General features: G+C 41.7%; 1 protein-coding gene across 1 annotated transcript; it reads right to left on the bottom strand.

The window, feature by feature from the left end:
• Positions 1 to 626: 626 nt before the first annotated feature.
• On the bottom strand, positions 627 to 22,138 carry ripk1l (receptor (TNFRSF)-interacting serine-threonine kinase 1, like). Its single transcript, XM_062994406.1, has 11 exons — positions 22,074 to 22,138; positions 19,552 to 19,724; positions 15,884 to 16,034; positions 14,211 to 14,348; positions 13,104 to 13,323; positions 12,234 to 12,383; positions 11,009 to 11,085; positions 8,952 to 9,030; positions 6,892 to 7,452; positions 5,456 to 5,602; positions 627 to 2,845 (listed from the first exon to the last, which is right to left on the bottom strand). The coding sequence occupies exons 2-11, from the start codon at positions 19,716 to 19,718 to the stop codon at positions 2,550 to 2,552; spliced, it is 1,986 nt and encodes a 661-aa protein (XP_062850476.1). The 5' UTR covers positions 19,719 to 19,724; positions 22,074 to 22,138; the 3' UTR covers positions 627 to 2,549.
• Positions 22,139 to 22,422: the final 284 nt, after the last annotated feature.

Consider the following 22,422-nt stretch of genomic DNA (forward strand, 5'->3'; position numbering starts at 1 on the left):
CAGCTCTGGAATGAACTGAAACATCAAATGATGGCTTTTCTGGCACCCAGGTGGCGCAGCGGGATATTCCGCTAGCACACCAGCGCCGAGATTCTGAACTCCTCGGTTCGAAACTTGGTTTTGCCACCAGTCGGCTGTGCGCCATCTAGCGGGCATTAGCATCATAATTGGCAGTGTTTGCAGCAGACACGTTTCTGCTAGGGTGGGATGACCGGACTATGTGGGTGGGGTCTTCAAACGCTGTGTAAGCAGATAGAGAGGAGCCTGTGCAGAGTGCATAGGTGACAAAGGGTTCCACTAAGGGCTGCGCACAGGTCGGGGGAGGCGTGAACAGCAATATACCCACCTCAACTGCAATCAGGGATCCCCCAAAAGTGGAAGACAAATTTACTACACTAAATTGGGAGAAAATGCATAAATAAAATAGAAAAAAAAATTGAAGGCTTTTCTAACCAACATCAGTGGCCAACCATACAAACGCTTTTTTGATTGAATGGACACAAATTTCCACAGACATACTTCAAAGTCTTGTGAAAAGCCTCAAGCTCATGGTCAGGTGTCTGAATACTTTTGGACATATAGTGTATAAGACACTGGAAAAGGAAAAAATACTGGTTCACAGCATGTATTTTTTGTCTTACATGTTTAATATAATTTGTTTGGGGCAGCATGGTGGCTCAGTGGGTAGCAGTCACTTCATAGCAAGAAAGTCCTGGGTTCGATCCCCAGGTGGGGCAGTCCGGGTCCTTTCTGTGTGGAGTTTGCATGTTCTCCCTGTGTCTGTGTGGGTTTTCTCCCACAGTCCAAAAACATGCAAGTGAGGTGAATTGGAGATACAAAATTGGCCATGACTGTGTTTGACATTAAACTTGTGGAATTACAAAAAATCTGCATAAACAATTACATATTTTTTCTGTGTAAATAATGCAGGCAAATAAGAAACATACTAAAACATTTAATCAATATAATGGATCGTTTCCTCATTAAAATTGTCTCTTCTAGGTTGACGATACCCTTATTATGATCTACTGTCATCAGATCAAGTCCCAGCTCAGAACCCATGAGAGATAAAGGACACACGCCATCCATTACTAACAAAACACCAACTCAGGGTTTTTTTCTGAACCAGTGCATCCCCAAAAACTTCCATTAAAGATCCACAAGCAAGGTTTCAAATAGGAAGTAAACTATTGTACTGGGAGTGTAAATATTCCCAAACACACATGCATTTAAACATACATTGTCCAGACAACAAATGATTCACATGCATTCACATTAATTAATGTCTACTGGTTCAGTACCTGGCATATAACAGGATGTTTAGTCTTTGGCCAGACTGGTGTGTCTGCAGAAGACGTCAAGAGCAGCAATGAGAAATAATGGTGTGTTAAACAAACTGCAAAAAGGACAAAAACACCCCCTCAAACACACGCTAAAATACATCGTATCGAGTCTCAGCTCTGCCTGCCGGCTGGGCTGAGCAGCCACATGAACAACGATTGGCCTGTTGTTCATATAGGGGTGGGATATTAAGCCGGATAGGGACTCTCTCATAACTAATGCAATTACGACCTCTGCTGGCTGATTGATGGCACCCGCACAGAGGTGAGGAAAGAGTGCGCTGATCAGGGTGTGTCTCTCTGTACACAGTGCTGATCTGCATATGTACTCGTCAAGTGTAGGTGACAAAATGCATACGGCTGCTGCCCATGTGTCGGAAGGGGCGTGGGTTAGCTTCGTTCTCCTCAATCAGAGCGGGGATCGGCATTGGTGGAGAGGAAGCATGGCGCAATCGGGCAATTGGATGTGCTGAAGTTGGGAGATAAAGGGAGAAAATGCATAAACAAAACAAACAAACAAAAAAAAATATATCCATGTGTTGGGTTTTTAAACAATGGTCAACACTCACACTGACCAGGACAGAAGTCCAGGTCTGAATGCTTGACCAGTAGACTGTTGTCTTTGTTCTCTTTGACTAAACACTATATCTGTGTGGGGCTGGATTGACAAGCATGGCTAAAAAGTGGGACACTGACTGGCTAGTAAAATCACCAAACCTTTAACCCATTACAAACTGGTTCTTATCTTGTTTGGATTTTGTTTGGTGCACCGGTCTAACATGCTAACCTACCACACTGGAGAGCTCAGGTTCTCAGCAGTGGTCAGGTGTCCAGTTGACACAATTAGCTGTGCAAAACACAATCTCTGCTGTCCGGTGGCACAAGTGGTGGATGATTCCCAAAGAGCATAGCGTAAATCTCAGTATGGTGGTTCGGCTTTCTGTGAAAATCCACCGCTAACGGTAATAAAGAAGCGGCCACCGACTGCACACTTGTAGGAGGTGACGGGTGCTAGTCTATGATCAGGACACTGAAGACACTGGTTCATATTAAGGCACATATTAGAGCACATGACAAATTCCCTTATCTACAATACAAAAGTGTCATACAACTTGATAGACATATAAAACACCACAAAAACAAACACCTCCTCCCCCAATCCTCTTATTCATCATAATTCATGAGAAAAATGGATCTCCAGAATGGCAACTAAGGAGCAGGGCAGTTGTTAGATATGTTCAGTAGATCAACAAGCACTTTTGGATTGACATAGCCATGCAGGCTACGACACAGTTTGCCCACGGTGCAGCCTTGAAACCCCTCCTTCATCTTCCAACGCATCAGCATCTGGTGCACCTTCTCATTCAGGCCGTCACGCTCATAATCGTGCTCGATAGTCTCTAAATCCAAATTGGTGAGGCCCAGGTTTCTGGCACAGCTTTTCCAACTGGAGCCCAAGTTCTGACGAACCAGATTCAGATGGTCTTCAGTGACAGCATGGTCCCCTGGATAAGAAGCAAAGATCAGGTGAAAATCATCACGGTGAATTCTGCTGTTACAATATGGGCTAAAGGTTCACTCTTTTGTTTGGGTCTAATAGTTTAGCAGGATTAGACTTAAATATCTGAAGAATGTGTGTGGGATTTAAAAAAAAAAGATAAATATACTTTATTTGTCATATATACTGTACATATACAGGGGTCAGAGCGCAGGTTCAGCCATCGTACGGCGCCCCTGGAGCAGATAGTGTTAAGGGCCTTGCTCAAGGACCCAACAGTGGCTGCATAGCAGAGCCTGGATTTGAACCGCCAATCTTCCGGTTGATAGCCCAAAGCTCTACCCACTAGGCTACCACTGTTCTTTTGACTTAAGGGAGGGAGGCGTCGTTAGAGTAGACCTTGCTGCACCATAGCATCAGAAGAAATCTATCTAGAAGATGCAGGTGCTTTGTGTCACTACTGTTCACTATTGAAACCATGCATTACAGTATGGACACTAGGAATTGCATCAGTGCTAAGCTGTATGCATTTAGCAAACAGAAAAGGACACAAAAAAGTACACCAGTATGATAAAGCCCCTCCAAAAGAACTAAATCCAATATCAAGCCAATTTCTGAAACATTCATTTTAAAGTTATAGAAGTTATAGAACTTGCCAGCAAAACACAGGGATGAGGACAAGCCCATGGGTGCTGTTTGTAGCCAGCTTTCACATATTTTAAGTTGGTATAATATTGTTAGCTCAGAAGTATTGTACTATTGACCAGGAGGTTGCTGGTTCAAGCCTCACCAGTGCCAAACTGCCTCTGTTGGGAACCTGACAACCTGATAAACCTCAACTGCTTGCATTATACACTGATCAGCCATAACATTAAAACCCCCTCCTTGTTTCTACACTCACTGTGGTAGGTGGTGGATCATTCTCAGCACTGCAGTGACACTGACATGGTGATGGTGTGCTGGTATGAGTGGATCAGACACAGCAGCACTGATGGAGTTTTTAAACACCTCACTGTCACTGCTGGACTGAGAATAGTCCACCAACCAAAAATATCCAGCCAACAGCGCCCCGTGGGCAGCGTCCTGTGACCACTGATGAAGGTCTAGAAGATGACCAACTCAAACAGCAGCAATAGATGCGTGATCGTCTCTGACTTTACATCCACAAGGTGGACCAACTAGGTAGGAGTGTCTAATAGAGTGGACAATGAGTGGACACGATATTTAAAAACTCCAGCAGCGCTGCTGTGTCTGATTTACTCATACCAGCACAACACACACTAACACACCACCACCATGTCATTGTCACTGCAGTCATTGGACTAGAGTCAGTAATTGTAGAACTACAAAGTGCTTCTATATGGTATGTGAGCTGATAAAATGGACAGTGAGTGTAGAAACAAGGAGGTGGTTTTAATGTTATAGCTGATCAGTGTATTTGATCAATTCCCCCCCCCAATCTAGTTGTGTCTAATTACCCTGATTGCATCCTCTATACTGATTCGACCCTTCACCGCTGACTGAGGACGCCTCTCAACTGACATACGCCCCCATCAGCATTATTCCTCAGCCTTGTGTCAGCCAGCAGGGGCCGCAGTTGCACCAGTTATGAGGACCTATGATCCGACTTTCTTACCCTCTAACCCTGAACAACAGCCAATCGTTGTTCATGCTGCCACCCAGCCTAGTCGGAAAGGCAGAGCTGAGATTCGATGCGATGTATTCGAAACCCCAACTCTGGTGCGCTAGCGTACTTTACCGCTGCGCCACCTGAGCGGCCTTAAATGTAGAATGTTCTTCAAATGTACTTCGTGGCTTGACCTCTGAATTTCTTGATAGTGATTATGATTAACTACAGCTGGTGACTTTCCAGGGACAGTGGTAGCCTAGTGGTTAGATTGTTGGGCTATCAATCGAAAGGTTGTTTGAATTCTGGCTCTGCCATGCAGCCACTGTTATGAGCTTGGCCCTTTAGTTATTGTCTCCAGGGGTGAAACAAGCTGGGATATGAAGAAAAAGGGATGTGAATTTCATTGTACATAGGAGTATATGTGTATATGTAAATGTGACAGATAAAGGCATTCTATTCTATTATAGAGTTAAGTTTGATCAAATCCTTTAAAGTGAACCCTAAATAATGAAATAAAATAATGAATAAAGACAAAATCATAATTATAAAACGGATAGTTCCGGTCCTAAAATCTGATTGGCTGAGCTGCGTTCGAAGCCGTTGTAAAATCCCCGATAAACGCACACCTAGGACCACCTCACATCATTCCATATTAATACGCCACTGAATAGAAAAAATTAATGTTATTTTCGCCCTCATGTTGCCTAGCAACACTGTTAATCGAACTATTTTGCGTCGCGGAAGAATGCTTTATTGTAAGTTTATACACAATAAATACATTTATGAATTAAACATTGTTGTATTTATTATATTTTATGTTGACCGCCGTTTTATAAAAGCAATAAGCCACTCGAGACCGTGCGTTACTGTTATGATTTTAGCACGGGGAAAGAAGTTTTAGGCGTCATCCCCGTGCTAAAATCACAGTAATGCACGGCCTCTCGTGGCTTATTGCTTTAATAATAAGTGAATGCGGACATGACTTACCATATTTCTTTAGTAGGTCTATATACTTATTGGAAGACGATGCACCGGACTGTGAGCTAGTAGAGCCGCTGTCCAGACCACGGATGTGCATCGTGTTGTTGTTTCCTATTTGGATCCCGCTGGAATTGTTGATGTATAAAGATCCACCTAGAATTTAACATTGTACAATGTTTGGTTACTTTACTCTAAATCAGACAATTAAATACACAGTAAAAAAAAGGATCCTGAAGATAACTTCATAACACAATGAAATCATATTCACATATTTTATCTGTATCTGGTATTTTTCGCAAATACAGTCCTGTAATGTGATAATATAAGCCATATAAATATACGTATATGCCATAACATTAAAACCACCTCCTTGTTTCTACACTCACTGTCCATTTTATCAGCTCCACTTACCACATAGAAGCACTTTGTAGTTCTACAATTACTGACTGTAGTCCATCTGTTTCTCTACATACCTTTGTAGCCTGCTTTCACCCTGTTCTTCAGTGGTCAGGACCCCCACAGAGCAGGTATTATTTAGGTGGTGGATCATTCTCAGCACTGCAGTGACACTGACATGGTGGTGGTGTGTTAGTGTGTGTTGTGCTGGTATGAGTGGATCAGACACAGCAGCGCTGCTGGAGTTTATAAACACCTCACTGTCACTGCAGGACTGAGAATAGTCCACCAACCAAATATATGTCCAGCCAACAGCACCCCGTAGGCAGCGTCCTGTGGGCAGCGTCCTGTGACCACTGATGAAGGTCTAGAAGATGACCAACTCAAACAGCAGCAATAGATGAGCGAACGTCTCTGACTTTACATCTACAAGGTGGACCAACTAGGTAGGAGTGGACAGTGAGTGGACACAGTATTTAAAAACTCCAGCAGCTCTGCTGTGTCTGATCCACTCATACCAGCACAACACACACTAACACACCACCACCATGTCAGTGTTACTGCAGTGCTGAGAATGATCCACCACCTAAATAATACCTACTCTGTGGTGGTCCTGACCATTGAAGAACAGCATGAAAAGGGGGCTAACAAAGTATGTAGAGAAACAGATGGACTACAGTCAGTCATTGTAGAACTACAAAGTGCTTCTATATGGTAAGTGGAGCTGATAAAATGAACAATGTGTGTAGAAACGAGGGGGTTTTAATGTTATGGCTGATCGGTATATATCGGAAAAAACAAAGCAACCCCAAAACATCAATGAGCCTCCTTTATGATTTGTGTATTCTTATTTATCTTTGTTTTGTTTTATATGAGCACAGAGCTCTAATTCCCCGTCTGTCCAAAGGACATTTCACATTACCACAGTCTTTTTCAAATGACATTGGGGCAACATTTAGTCCTATAGAATTTCTCATAAGTATACCTCCTGAGTATCAGTACCCAGATTTAACCAACACTGCCCCACTGTATATGCATGTGTGTACCTGTTTCTGGCTGTGAGTACATCATTTTTCTTGTATCTGCAATGTTGTCAGGGTACGAATGTGTACGTTCAATCGGCGGTTTCTGGTACTGGTAGGGTTCAAATTGTGAGTTTGGTAATGACATGTGGCTCCCATAATCCGGTCTGGAAAATGCCTCTTGAGATGGTGATAGTGAGGTAGCCAACCCCAGTTCGGCTACAGGGTTCGGTTTGGTCCAGGATTGCACGGAGGACACTTGCTGTGGAAGGTCTGTACCACACCTGTAACCAGGCAGAGACAATCCGGGGCTGTTGTGTGGAGGGAGGTTTTGCTGCTCCGCTGTGTAGCTGCCGTGTTTGTGATAATTAAACTCCTGCTGCAGTTTCTGTTCCAGGTTGGCAGGAGGAGAACTGAGGGAAATGGCAGGGGTGGCATGATTGGCAGGCACAGCATCCACTTGAAGATTATCTGTAGACAGGAGATTCATGTCCTCCAGGCTTGCTTCTATGGGCTCCATATTTGTGCTTCTGAGAGGAGTGGGGGAGTCACCGGTGCGTGCCGGGTAGGATGGCGCGTTCAGTCCTTATACATAAAAAATAGGAAGACATGAGAAAAGATTCAAATGAATTATCAGTTGTATTTATACTGCATCCCAAACTGCACACATTTGAACTAAACAGTGTGTCAAATTAGCACTTTTAAAGAAATTATAATATTTTCATTATGTAGTACTTCTTGGCTCCAGGGGCTCCAGAGGTGAAAAAAGTAAATAACGATGTGATTCCAAACAGGGGAAGGAATTTCAATGCGTAAAGGCCAAGGGCGCAAGCTTAAGCCGAACACCTGTGATCTTCGATCCCTCAGACGGCACTGCATCAAGAACCGCCACTCAACAACAGCTGATATAACCACATGGGTGAGGGATTACTTTAGCAAACCTTTGTCAAGCACTACAATACAGAGTTACATGCACAAATGCCACTTAAACCTTTACTGTGCAAAAAAGAAGCCTTATGTTAACCATGTCCAGAAGCTGCATCAACTTTTCTGGGCTCTGAGGCATATAGGATGGACCATCACACAGTGGAAACATGTATTGTGGTCAGATGAATCAGCATTCCAGGTCTTTTTTGGAAAAACTGGACACCGTTTGCTCCGGACCAAAGATGAAAAGGACCATCCAGACTGTTATCAGCAACAAGTCCAAAAGCCAGGGTCTGTCATGGTATGGGGCTGTGCCACGTAGATTTACACTTCTGTGATGCAGCATTAATGCAGAAAAGTACATTGAGATCTTAGAGTGACATGTGCCGCCTTCAAGACGTCGTCTTTTCCAGGGATGTTCATGCATTTTTCAACAAGACGATGCAAAACCACATGCTGCACACATTACATAGGCATGGCTGTGGAAGAAGAGGGTACGGGTACTGGACTGACCTGCCTGCAGTCCTGACCTGTCCCCAATAGAGAATGTGTGGAGAAATTAAAACGAAAAATGCAACAATGACGACCACGTACTGTTACACATCTTAAGACGTGTTTGCAGGAAGAATGGGACAAAATAAAAGCTGAAACACTAAATCACTTGGTTTGTTTGGTAACAAAACATGAAATATCTCAGGTTTATTCTGTCTGCAATGAAATAAAAGTCAAAGTAAATGTAAGGAACTTACAAACCGTTTTTGAATGTGATGTGTTGCAAATATAAAATTAGGATTTAATGTACATTTACATTAATTTTTATAGTTTATAAGGTAAAACATCAAATACCTCTTATTTTTGCTGTGTTTAGTTAAATACCTGTACAATACCACGTACAAATAACCACCTTGCGTCACCGTTTCCAGACTACAGTCTGACTTTGCTCAGTGATCTAGATCAGGGTTTTTCTGGTCAGAATTAATTACTTAAAATGACTATAATTTATAGATTCTGGGGCACAGCTGGGTACATAAATCATGATTCCAATGAAACAGATCAAACATCATAGTAAGACTATAATGGACTATTATAGACTTCTGTAGCCAGTACTCTGTACATTACACATAAGTATAACTTCTGCTACCGGGGGTAACAGTTACCTGCAGGAGCATTTTCCGGTTCTGTTGTAAGGACTTTCATATTCTCTTCCAGCTCTGATATAGGACCTTCATACGTGTCCTGCATAAGAATACAAAATAGGTACATTTGAATGATTTCTTCAAGACAGGCTTACAAACAATGTACAGCAAATTTCTTAACAGAGTGACTTAATGAGAAATGAAACAGAAATGGGACTTCCACTGTGGATTCTAAAAAGTATTCAGACTTCTGGACTTTTTGCAAACTTTGTGTTGTGGATTTAATTGTAATTTAATAGAATTGTCATTTTACCATTTTCAAAATTATTTAATAATCAATCATCTTATTTAAAAATGTAAATAGTTCATATGGTGTTGTGGTGACAGTCAATGAGACAGGAGAAGACAGGGTAAGAGATCTGAGACCATTCCTCCATCCAAAATCTACAAACAGAGTCTACGCTTGTGGAGTCTCCTCTTCAGCTCATCCTACTGGTATTCCATGGGGTATTCCATGGGGACTGGGACGGCCATGGCAAAAACTTGATTACGTGTTCAGTGAACCAACTTGTGTTGCTTTTGAGGTGTGCTTTAGATTGTCATCCTGCTTGAAGATCCAAGCACAGCCCAGTTTAAGCTTCTAGGCTAAAGCAGTCATGTTTCAATGTAGTATTTGCTGGTACCTGACGGAATTAATGGTAAGCTTGTGTGGCGTGGTAACGGCAGTGCCTGAGTTCCAAGTGTTCGAAATCCCAGGCTGGGCTCACAAACACAAAAGACGCATGGCGTTACGTGAACCCAGCCACTGGGGGGTGTTCACAATGCAGTGCAGCCAGGATAAATAGGAGGGTTGCGCCAAGAAGGGCATCCAGCGTACATATCCAAATAAGATATGTAAAGAATGGGGTACTTTTCAGCATGGCTATTTTTGAGTGTGCACCAAACCTACCACTGGTGTTTGCTGCCCAAAAGCGCTATTTTGGTTTCATCTGAGCAAAGAACACAGTCCCACTGAACGTTCCAGTGATGACTTAAAACCTGAACTGGCTGCTCAGGTGGCACAGCGGTAAAAACACACGGTAGCGCACCAGAGCTGGGATTCGTAATACATCGTAATACATCAGAGGTGGGGAAAGAGTGCGGATCAGGGTGTGTCTCTCCGTACACAAGGCTGAATCGCATATATGCTATCGCCTAGTGTGGGTGACAAAATGCATACGGCTGCTGCCCACGTGTCGGAGGGGGGCGTGGGTTAGCTTCGTTCTCCTCAAATCAGAGCGGGGGTCAGCATTAGTGTGCAATCGGGCAATTGGACGCACTAAAAAGTCGGGAGAAAATGCATAAAGAAAATAATAAATTAAAAAAACCTGAACTTAAACTCAGTAAACCATGATGGTGATCTATGCTATTATTTTCTAGGCTACAGAATTGCTAATAGTATATACTTGTTGTTAGTGTAGGTTGAATATTATTGCTTTAACATCTGCTGCATTAAGGCTTTCTGTAGGATTGTTACTTTTAGAAATTAAAACAAAAGTATGTGTTGAAGTGGCATCATGGTATGGGTATTTTCTTTTGCTTTTAAACTGGAGACAAAAATGTTTGTCATTGACCCATGTACATAATGTAACTGAATTGCATTATGGAATATTTGGGCAGTAATAAAACCCTTCTATCTAAATAGCTTTGGAGGTTGTTTGTTTATTGTTTATTAGGATTTGAATGTCATGTTTTACACACTTTGCTTACATTCATGACAGAAACAGTAGTTAAGATTCATCAGTTCACAAGGTTATATAAAACACAGTCACGGACAATTTTGTATCTCCAATTCACCTCACTTGCACGTCTTTGCACAATGGAAACTGGAGCACCCGGAGGAAACCCACGCAGACACTGGGAGAACATGCAAACTCCACACAGAAAGGACCCGAACCACCCCACCTTGGGATCAAACCCAGGACCTTCTTGCTGTGAGGCGACAGTGCTATGCACTCTGGTGGTAGAAACCATTTACAGCACAAATTTGAAAGTAAATTCACAGAACATCTGACTCATTATCAGACATTATCACATACCATAAGTCCTTCCAAATCCTTATTCACGTCTCCCTCTAACTTCTGCCTGTAAAAAGGCAAAAATTCTGCAAAGCTTTCTGTAAAGAACAAACAAATATATTGTTAAATATGGTAACAAATAAAAAAAATCATTTATTTTTGGTCAAAAGCATCCTGTCACCATGGGTCTGGTTTAACCAGAAAATACTTTTTTATACCCAATCATGACAGCATCACCTGTTACTTATTCACCTGTTTAGTTTTCATAATTCCACAAATCTTAAAACGAATCTAAACTTTTTTGAACGTGTTGAATGCTTCACATTAGGAATTAGCATATACACCAATCAACCGTAACATTAAAACCACCTCCTTGTTTCTACACTCACTGTCCATTTTATCAGTTCCACTTACCAAATAGAAGCACTTTGTAGTTCTACAATTACTGACTGTAGGCCATCTGTTTCTCTGCATGCTTTATTAGCCCCCTTTCATGCTGCTCTTCAATGGTGAGGACTCTCCCAGGACCACTACAGAGCAGGTATTATTTGGGTGGTGGATCATTCTCAGCACTGTAGTGACACTGACATGGTGGTGGTGTGTTAGTGTGTGTTGTGCTGGTATGAGTGGACAAGACACAGCAACGCTGCTGGAGTTTTTAAACACCTCACTGTCACTGCTGGACTAAGAATAGTCCACCAACCAAAAATATATCCAGCCAACAGCGCCCTGTGGGCAGCATCCTGTGACCACTGATGAAGGTCTAGAAGATGACCCATTTAAACAGCAGCAACAGATGAGCGATCGTCTCTGACTTTACATCTACAAGGTGGACCAACTAGGTAGGAGTGTCTAACAGAGTGGACAGCGAGTGGACAGCATTGCTGTGTCTGATCCACTCATACCAGCACAACACACACTAACACACCACCACCATGTCAGTGTCCCTGCAGTGCTGAGAATGATCCACCACCTAAATAATACCTACTCTGTGGTGGTCCTGTGGGGGTCCTGACCATTGAAGAACAGGGTGAAAGCAGGTTAAAAAAGTATGTAGATAAACAGATGGACTACATTCAGTAATTGTAGAACTACAAAGTGCTTCTATATGGTAAGTGGAGCTGATAAAATGGACAGTGAGTGTAGAAACAGGGAGGTGGTTTTAATATTATGGCTGATCGGTGTATTTACAGAAATCAAGTAATAAAGTTGATAAGTTGATTTGTGATAAGTGTAACCAACACACCTTGAAAAGTTGGTCGTTTTACAGGGTCTTGATCCCAGCATTTTTTCATAAGACTGCTCATCTCTGTTGGCGCACTGTCTGGAATGAGGCTTTCATTGGGCCGGTCGCCCTGACAGACACAGTTGGAGATCTGCGCTTGACTGCTGGCAACTGAAATGATATGTAGACAATGAGCTGGTGTGAGGAAAATGTAAGAGAAATATAAAAAGCTAAAACCTTCAAGCTCTAGCATTCAAGTGCTAGCAATCCTACAGCAATTCAGTTAGTAATCGGTTAGTCGCTAAAAACACGACTCACGACTTAGGTAACTTAGTTTGGAAAACTCGCAAACAAATCTGTGGACGCAGAGGAGTGGGTGTGTCCAAACACAGACCAGTATTTCTGTATTTGAGACATGAAGCCTCGCACCGTCGCTGGATGTTCTAGGTTTACATTCAACCGTTAAGGTAGGCTGTGCTGTGTATTGTGCTCAACTGTCACGAATACACCCTGTACAGGTACAGTGCAAAACACACTTTAATGAAGCAAATCTACCAAACGCATGTTTCAGGAGGTGACAGGAGAACAAAGAACCTGGTGCAAACCCACACAAACACAGAAAGAATTCGCCAAACTCCTTAGACACTAGCCAAAGGTGAGGATTGAACCCTGGTCCTGATGGTGGACATCGCTGAGTGGCACCCAGAGATGTTTAGAAGTCACAAAATACGAGTCCGAGTCGAGTCACGAGTCCTTAGGCTAGAGTCCGAGCACTTCCCTAATCTGCTCGGCCATCGAAATGCGTTTAACGCAGTCAGGCACCAAAATGCCACAGTTTGCAATTTGGATCAGTAAGAAAAGTGCAAATTCTTAGGTAATAATCTCACTTACTTTCATATGGCTCATGGGTGGTCATGATGACCCAGACGACAATGCCAAAGCTGTAGACATCTGATTTTTCAGTAAATTGGGTATGAATGCTCTTCAGGTGTTCTGGGGCCATGTAGCACAGCGTCCCGGATTCTTCCATACAAGATTTTTTGCCACGACTCTTACTACGGCGGGACAGGGATTTCCACGTCTGCCATGTGGCCAGTCCAAGGTCAGCAATCTATTCCAAACACACACACACACACACACACACTTTTTAATGTTATTATTATAGGTACACCACCTTACTTTCAAGTTACAATGTTGGGAGTCCATCATAAAGAATTTTTGGAAATAAAAATAGAAAAATAATGAATACAACATGTTTTTTAAACTATAAAGTAAAAGTAATTTTAGTTCTTGATGAATGAAGTATGAAGTATTCACTACATTCATGCTGTTTTTTCCCCCTATTTTGCTATTTAGCATTAACACCAGTACTACCTTACCAACAGAAACACATGTTTGTCCTCTGACACCAGACTAAACAGATATCTATAGTACCTCACCAGCATAAAAACTGTACTACAATTTGGTCATTAAGGGATCAACAGTTTTTATACATTTAGCATTTATCCAAAGCAACTTACAGTTGTGACTGAGTACAATTTGAGCAATTGAGGGTTAAGGGCCTTGCTCAGAGGCTCAACAGTGGCAACTTGGTGGTGGGGCTTGAACCGGCAACCATCTGGGTTCCAGTCTAGTATGTTAACCACTGAGCTACCACTGTGCTTGCTTTACTTGAAAAGAATTTTCCTTGAAAAGACTTTTAAGTACACTATATGGCTTGTTGGACATCCCACAAGACTTTGAAGTACGTCTTCGGGAATTTGTGCCCATTATGTGAAAGGATGCGGCATTTGTATGACTGGCACTGATGTTGGTAAAGAAAGCCGCAGCTTATGTTCCAGTTAATTCCAAAGCTGTTCAGCAGGGCTGACGTCAGGACTTTAATCAGAAGGTTGCCAGTTTGAACATCATCGCTACCAAGTTGCCACTGGATAAAAGTATCTGCTATATACAGCAATTGTAAATGTATTTATAGAGGTGACAGAAATATTACTGTACCTTTATATGAAACTTCTCATCCACCAAGATGTTTTCTGGTTTCAGATCCTTGTGAATGACGTTGTTTTTGATTAGATAAACCATTCCTTCAAGGACCTCCAGAATGATCCTTCCTTTGATGGATATAGGAACAACAACCTAGTTTTGTTTAAGAAAATATATCAATGTATTAGGATCATAAATGCCTTCTAATTGATCAAAAATCAAATCAAATCACTTTATTGTCACGTCACATTAACACAGGTGTGAAAGGTGAGTGAAAATCTTTGGTGCATAGTCCCTCACAGTTATGATACACACTAAATACAAAAAATATACACAGTAACTTACATAAACTAGCACCATCTGTTCGATATATACAGGTATTGTTTAGAGGGTATTTTGATGTATGATTCAACTGATACAGACTTAAAGCAAAATCTCACTAGAAAGGTTTAGAGTTATAATACTTATTTAATTCGAACTGCACATATAAAATTATGAAGGGGATATATACACAAAGGTATACAAATAATAGAGCTGGGCGGTTCCTGAATCATCCGGGTTAATGATTCGAATCTTTGTACTGAATCAGGAATCACGAGTCCCAGGTCTCAATTAACCCGGATCCTATGAGTCCTCTGACTGGCTGCTGCTAAGTACACAAAGCGAGAGAGCAGGCTCACCGAAACACCGCGGACTCAGATGATTTGGCTGAACCGACTTCACTCCAGTCTGTGAATCTAAGTAATACGTTTAATATTCCAATAAACAAGCGGTTAAACACACTGGTGTTCGTTATGTGGCTGATTTTATGCACATGCTATTATTATTATTATCAGTAGTAGTGGTATAGATTAGTAATGCAGCATATTTTCTTGTAAGCAAAACAACAAAATATAGTTATATTATTATTAAAATGCAAATTCTTACAGGCTACTTTAGGACTGTACCACTTAGAGAGTATTATAGCCCTTCCCCAATTTATTGACTGTTTGTTTTGGTGCCACTGTGGCTGCCTGACTGGGTCAAGTTACCATGGCAATTTGTTGTTGACCATCCCCCTTGACCCATTAATATACCCATCTGATTGGTAGGTGAGTCCACCCCCTCTCCCCCCTCCTTGTCCCCATCCCCCATGATCAAGATTCCACTTAGAAAAAAGTGTCAACTTGTCACTGACAAGAGAAGTGTGAGGTGCCAAGAGAATTAAGAGAGAAAAATGTATTTACAGAAGATGAGTGCATTTTCATGCAGTTCATCCAATCAATCACAATCAAGATGTCAGTGACTCAAGTGATCTGGATCCCATTACTGAGTGACTGATTAACCCATAAAATGAACTGAATTTACCACCACTAATAAATACTTCTTTCCAAAAGAGTAGCTAACAGCCATGAACCCAAACCTTCAATCTCACAATCTCTGTGCATCACATGGTTTGTTTTTAAAGTTATCCATGATATAAAGGGTTACAGAGGACTGAACTAAAATGACTTGTAGAATGAAGTAATTGAACCAGGTTTAGGCAGCAATTTACTGAATTGACTCTGTATACCACCCTAACTTATCAGACTTTTTTGTCTTCATAAAACTGTCAATTCAGCATTGTGATAATGAAATGTACCCCACCCCCATCCAAAAAAAACCAATTGTGTTTATGAATGATTCATTAACAAGTGCATCATTCTTACTTTCTGCAGCATAACCATAAGATTGCCCTTTGGAATGAGCTCCATGACAAGTGAGTGAACTCCGTTCTCCAGGATGACGCCGAGCAATTTAACCACACGCTCATGGTTCAGGCTGTTCATCAGATTGCCTTCCTCCAGCAGAGATTTCTTTCTAAATGCACATAAACCACATTTTATTACACGTTATTAAGACAATATTAGTACCAGTGTTAAAGTGTTATTTGATCTCAGTCTAAGATACATGTGTAAAATAGCAGGATTTAAAATGACTATATAATTTATATGTGAATGCAGTCTGCCTTTCACATGATAAACAACAAAACTGCTTTCTGCTGGCTGTGCTACTGAGCGCAAAGCTTGAAAACAATCCACAATGTTGACTGACTGTATTGATGGTTTAGTCACAACCATCACCAGCCGAAAACTCGACAAAATAAAAAACATCCTGTCTTTTAAAGATCTGCAAACCGTCACCCATGCTTTAATCTCCTCTCGCATTGACTACTGTAATTCTCTTTATTTTGGGATCTGCCAGTCCACACTGTCCCATTTGCAGCTTGTTCAAAACGCAGCTGCTCGGTTACTCACAGGTACAAAGAACAGGGAGCACATTTCACCCATCCTGGCCTGCCTTCATTGGCTACCAGTAAAATATCGTGTAGAATTTAAGGTTCTTTTATTTGTATTTAAGGCTCTCCATGGTGTAGCCCCATCCTATATCTCGGATCTTATTTGCCCGCACTCTACCTCCAGAACCTTAAGATCCTATGATCAGTTGCTTTTAACTGTCCCACGCTCTCGGATGAGGTCCAAAGGTGACCGGGCTTTCTCTGTGGTTGCTCCAAAACTTTGGAACAGCTTGCCACTTTTTATTAAGACAATAATTAAGATAATTAATTTTTATTATCCCCTACAACTGATCGTTTTAAATCCAACTTGAAGACCTATTTATTTTCACAGGCTTTTGGGTTGTAGCATGGCTTTTTCTGTTTTATTTACTCTGATTTTATTTTGCTATATGTCTTTTACTTCATTTTATTTCACTGGGTTGTTTTATTATTGTTCCAACTGATCTGTTTTATTATTGTTCTGATTTTATTGTACAGCGCCTTGGATGACCCTCAAGGTCTTATGAAGGCGCTTTATAAATAAACTTGACTTGACAACAAGTTTTTCATGAAATATATTTTAGTTTAAACAAGGATGCTCTGCCAGTGTCGTCATTTGAAGCTGTGAGAAGATAAAAACTCAGCAAAGAATAAAGTGGCTTCATGAAACGTAACTGTTTTGTTAATCTAAAGGTGAATAATAATAATTAATCTTATTTAAGAGCTACGTAGCTCCTAAATTGGAATTAAAGCCAATAAAGTGGAAATAAATCGTTCAGGGTTCAGGTGTGCATCACTTGTCACACGTCATATAAACAACTTGTCTCATTGGGGCAGTTTGAATAGGTCAGCGGCAAACTGGGTCAAAGTTCAATCAAACTGAACTGAGCGCAGCAGGAAGCGGAAAAACCGAGCGGCAAATCTGCACAGTGCACAATGCTCAAGGTGGCGCAGCAAGTGTGAATTGTGGAATCAAAAGCAAGAACAGTATCCCCCCCCCCAATTTTCTCCCCTAATCAAGTCATATCCAATTACCCTGATTGCGTTACGCTTCACCTCTACCGATACAACCCTCCACTGCTGACAGAGAAGCTTCTGACACAACTGACACACCTCCTCCGGCATGTGCGCAGTACCGACTGCATCTTTTCACCTGCACGAGGTGAGTTCATATGCAGATCAGCCCTGTGCACAGAGAGCCTCACCCTGAGTAGCATTATTCCTCTACTCTGTGCAGACGCCATCAATCAGCCAGCAGAGGTCGTACGTAATTGCACCGGTAATTGCAGCCAATCGTTGTTCATGTAGCCGCAGCTCTGGTAGGCTAGCGAATTTTACCGCTGCGCCTCCTGAGCTGCCCAAGAACAGTTTTTTTTGGAAGACTTGGGTCTTGGAACATCTGGCGTAAAGCTCAGAGCATACCACGACAAAAACATTGAACCAACAGGTGACTGATTTTTTTTTTGGGGGGGGGGGGGGGGGGGGGGGGGGGATTTTTACGCCATGTTAAACACGTGTGTCATTTAATGGCAGAAACTGGGTATTATATATGTCTTTTTTTTATCTTGTCTTTATCCTTTGGTCTATTTTATATACATGGTGAAGATAATGTAATGATGTGAGGATGCTTTGCTGATTTTGGTATCTGAGTAACTTGCCAAAAAAAACAGAAGTGGTGTGCACATACTTTTGGCCAAAAATCCTGTGGTCAAAACAACAAAAACATTCACCAAGCTGTAAAATTACTGGGAAATACTGTTCCTGCATTTAGTTCCCCAATTCACACTTTCGATCTGTGCGCAGTGTTTAGTTTGAGGAAGAGTGAGAAACGACTGCAACCAGCAGCCTTGGAAATGAAACAGGAAACGTAGACGTTGCCGGCTGTTGACAATGTTGTGCTGAAAGCTTTAGTAAACACACTGCTATGCTGAATTCTGCACAACTCTATTAGGACAAAAGTTTTGGGACACTCCTTTTAATTATTAAAATTTCAGCCAGGCGGCTGAAACAGCAAGAAGGTCCTGAGTTCAATCCCAACGTGGAGCTGTCGAGGTCCTTTCTGTGTATGTTCTTCTCATGTGTGCATGGGTTTCCTCCAGGAGCTCCGGATTCCTCCCACAGTTTGCCCTGTGATGGACTGGTGACCTGTCTGGGGTGTTTCCTACCTTTCACCCCCTGAATTGTACCCACCGCAACTCTCAATAGGATAAATCAATGAAAAAACAAACAATTAATGAATGTGTTTCAATTCCAGGTTTGTCACATTTGTCATTAGTGAGTTTGAACAGGAACCCAACAGTGGCAACTTGGTGGTGGCGGGGCTTAAACCGGGAACCTTCTAACTACTAGTCCAGTACCTTACACTCTGAGCTATCACTGCCCATTTTGACAGTTCTGTGATTCTAAAATCTGTGATTTGTTAGTCCTATAACACCAAGAGTATCATATTTGATACACGAGTTTTAGAGACCTCTACATTATCAGTAGGTGTATTGTTTTCCTGAAAAACCTGATGTATACAATTAGATACATGTGCCACTTGGTGGATTATTCATATACTGCATGCACCAGAGGACCTTTTAATGAGCAATTTAAAATGGCTATCATCAATCAGTGACCCGCCTGTTATTTTGCATGGATGTTTTTTTTTTTTTTTTTAATCAATTTTGTGAAATATTGGGTTTCAGACACTTTTATTACAACCCCAAATCAGAAAAAGTTGGGACGGCATGGAAAATGTAAATACTAAAAACACATAGTTTCTGTGAGTTGAGGAGATAAAACATGAAATATCTCAGGTTCATTCTGTCTACAATCAAATAAAAGTCAAAGGAACACTGTGTTTTTATTTTATTTGCATTTTCCATACTGTCCCAACTTTTTCTGATTTGGGACTTACAGTTGTGACTGAATGCAATGCAAGAATCTGAAGGGCTGGCTTAGGGGCCCGACTGTGGCAACTTGGCTGTGGTGGGGCTTAAACCAGCAACCTTCTGATGACTGGACCAGCGCCTTAACCGCTGAGCTACCACAACCCTACAATATAAAGTCTATACTCACTCATGATGTGCATGATTTAAAGGTCCAGAGTAGACGGTCTTCAACACCACATGTCCCAGTGTTTTATGGTAGCACAGGAACACCTCACCAAAGCCGCCATAATCCAGAGGCTTCTTCTTAATGAGGTCTGTGGGCTTCATGATGTGCAAGCTCGACGTCCCGGCCATGGTTCCCTGTTTAACAAGAGAGCCATGACAGCCATGAAGGATTAACCTACTTATGGTTCTGCTTTAATTATTCAATCATTATTATTATTCATCAGGAACTACTTTATCCTCATCATGGGCTCAGTGGGTCTAGAGACTCTCCAAAAATAACAGATACAGGGCGCCAATCCATCATAGAACATCACCTAATCACCCCACTTTATATTATTATAATAATAATGATTAATATTAGGGTCACATGATAGCACAACCGATAGAAAGGGTACCACACAGCATGATCAGACAACCTGGCTTTAGGTCACTGTAAGTGAGGAGTTCTGACACGTCTGTGTATATTCCCCAGGTACTTTAGTTTCCTTTCACCAGCCAAAACATGCAGAAGGTGAATTAACTGTGTTAAACTGCCCATAGGTGTAAGTGCTTGAGTAATTAGGTACATGTTGGAGTGTGTAATACCATGTGACGAGTTGGTTTCCTTTGTACCCTATCCAAGATTGATGCCTTTGTATAAGTCCACGCTAATGTACCTTTGATAATGTACCCTTGATAGTGCTGTGATAAGGAGTGGCTCAGTGGGTAGAACTGTCGCCTCACAGCAAGAAGTTCTTGGGTTCGATCCCCAGGTAGGGCGGTCTGGGTTCTTTCTGCGTGGAGTTGCATGTTCTCCCCATGTCTGTGTGGGTTTTCTACGGGAGCTCCGGTTTCCTCCAACAGTCCAAAGACATGCAAGTGAGGTGAATTGGAGATATTAAATTTTCCACTGTTTGACATTAAACTTGTGAACTGATGAATCTTGTGTAACCAGTAACTACCGTTTCTGTCATGAATTTTTATTTGCATTTCCCATACTGCACCAACTTCTTCTGATTTAGGGTTGTACATATACACTTTTACACATAAACTGATCAGCCATAACATTAAAACCACCTCCTTGTTTCTACACTCACTGTCCATTTTATCAGCTCCACTTACCATATAGAAGCACTTTGTAGTTCTACAACTACTGACTGTAGTCCATCAGTTTCTCTACATACTGTTTTAGCCTGCTTTCACCCTGTTCTTCAATGGTCAGGACCCCCACAGGACCACCACAGAGCAGGTATTATTTAGGTGGTGGATCATTCTCAGCACTTTAGTGACACTGACATGGTGGTGGTGTGTTAGTGTGTGTTGTGCTGGTATGAGTGGATAAGACACTGATGGAGTTTTTAAACACCTCACTGTCACTGCTGGACTGAGAATTGTCCACCAACCAAAAATATCCAGCCAACAGCGTCCCATGTGCAGCGTCCTGTGACCTCTGATGAAGGTCTAGAAGATGACCGACTCAAACAGCAGCAATAGATGAGCGATCGTCTCTGACTTTACATCTACAAGGTGGACCAACTAGGTAGGAGTGTCTAATAGAGTGGACAGTGAGTGGACACGCTATTTAAAAACTCCAGCAGTGCTGCTGTGTCTGATCCACTCATACCAGCACAACACACACTAACACACCACCACCATGTCAGTGTCACTGCAGTGCTGAGAATGATCCACCATCTGAATAATACCTGGTCTGTAGTGGTCCTGTGGGGGTCCTGACCATTGAAGAACAGCAGGAAAGGGGGCTAACAACGCATGCAGAGAAACAGATGGACTACAGTCAGTAATTGTAGAACTACAAAGTGCTTCTATATGGTAAGTGGAGCTGATAAAATGGACAGTGAGTGTAGAAGCAAGGAGGTGGTTTTAATTTTGAATGTGAATCTTTCGTGTGCTCCCATCGGACTTTTCCGGTCTAGTACCTAGGGTAGACAGATGGGTTAATTTGGGACGCACACAAAGCTAAGTAGGTTAGCGCTGTGGAGGACTGTCCAAAGCGGAAATTGAAAATGAAATGTGTTTAATAAAATAAACAAGCAAAAACAAGACCCCAGATTTGGTTTAAAATCAGATTCAAATGAGCGAATTAGTACTTTAATACTGTGACATGTTTAAAATATATAAGCCTGGTTAAATAAGCGTCAATTAGTGCATCGTTCAAACACAGTTTACAATTCACAACGAATGAATCTAAGTAACATTAAAACATGAGTTTTCAAATTCAAACTAGTTTTACTGATGTGGCTTTAATGTTATAGTTTATTCAAACCTGTTTTATTTAGAAAGACTTCACTGTTAACATTCTGTTACTGTCCGACTGATCAACTTCACTGTCACCAACCAAACACCCCAAAAGTTTGTCTTTTACCCACCTGTACTTCTTAAACTGCTCTTATATCTAAACAAATATCTCCAGCAGTCCAGATCCGTCAATGGTTAAAGTAAAAACAGCACATTACAGAGAGAATTACAAGTGTAGTCTGGACTTACCGATGAGCATGGTACTACTACAGAGCTGGATCTTGTACTTCCTGAATGCAGAAACTACATCAGCACTGCAACCGAAAGTGATACTGATTCAGTTAGTCTGACACAAGAACAGTGGATCCCTCGATCCTCCTCACACATTTCCTTCTATGTTCAGTTTTACATTCCGAAATCTTTCACTCACGTTTCCCCATGTTATCAAAACCCTAACCCTAGATTTTCACCTATTTTGCTCACATTTTTCTTCATCTAAACAACAGTAGATCCTCCAGATCTTCCTCTCACGTTTCAGGACCAGATTCCGAAATCTTTCACTCACATTTCCCTCATATGGTCAAAACTAGATCCCCAC

Source organism: Trichomycterus rosablanca, chromosome 4 (assembly GCF_030014385.1).
Source record: "Trichomycterus rosablanca isolate fTriRos1 chromosome 4, fTriRos1.hap1, whole genome shotgun sequence".
NCBI classification, from domain to species: Eukaryota; Metazoa; Chordata; class Actinopteri; order Siluriformes; family Trichomycteridae; genus Trichomycterus; species Trichomycterus rosablanca.

What these genes read in the sequence shown, in the direction of transcription:
- ripk1l (XM_062994406.1), bottom strand. Translation starts at nt 19,718, where the DNA reads ATGGCCGGGACGTCGAGCTTGCACATCATGAAGCCCACAGACCTCATT. An exon ending in TTATGGTTATGCTGCAGAAA is followed by an intron (nt 14,349 to 15,883) that starts GTAAGAATGATG and finishes AAACAAAACTAG; the next exon opens with GTTGTTGTTCCTATATCCAT. An exon ending in AGACCTACTAAAGAAATATG is followed by an intron (nt 2,846 to 5,455) that starts GTAAGTCATGTC and finishes CTTCTTATCCAG; the next exon opens with GGGACCATGCTGTCACTGAA.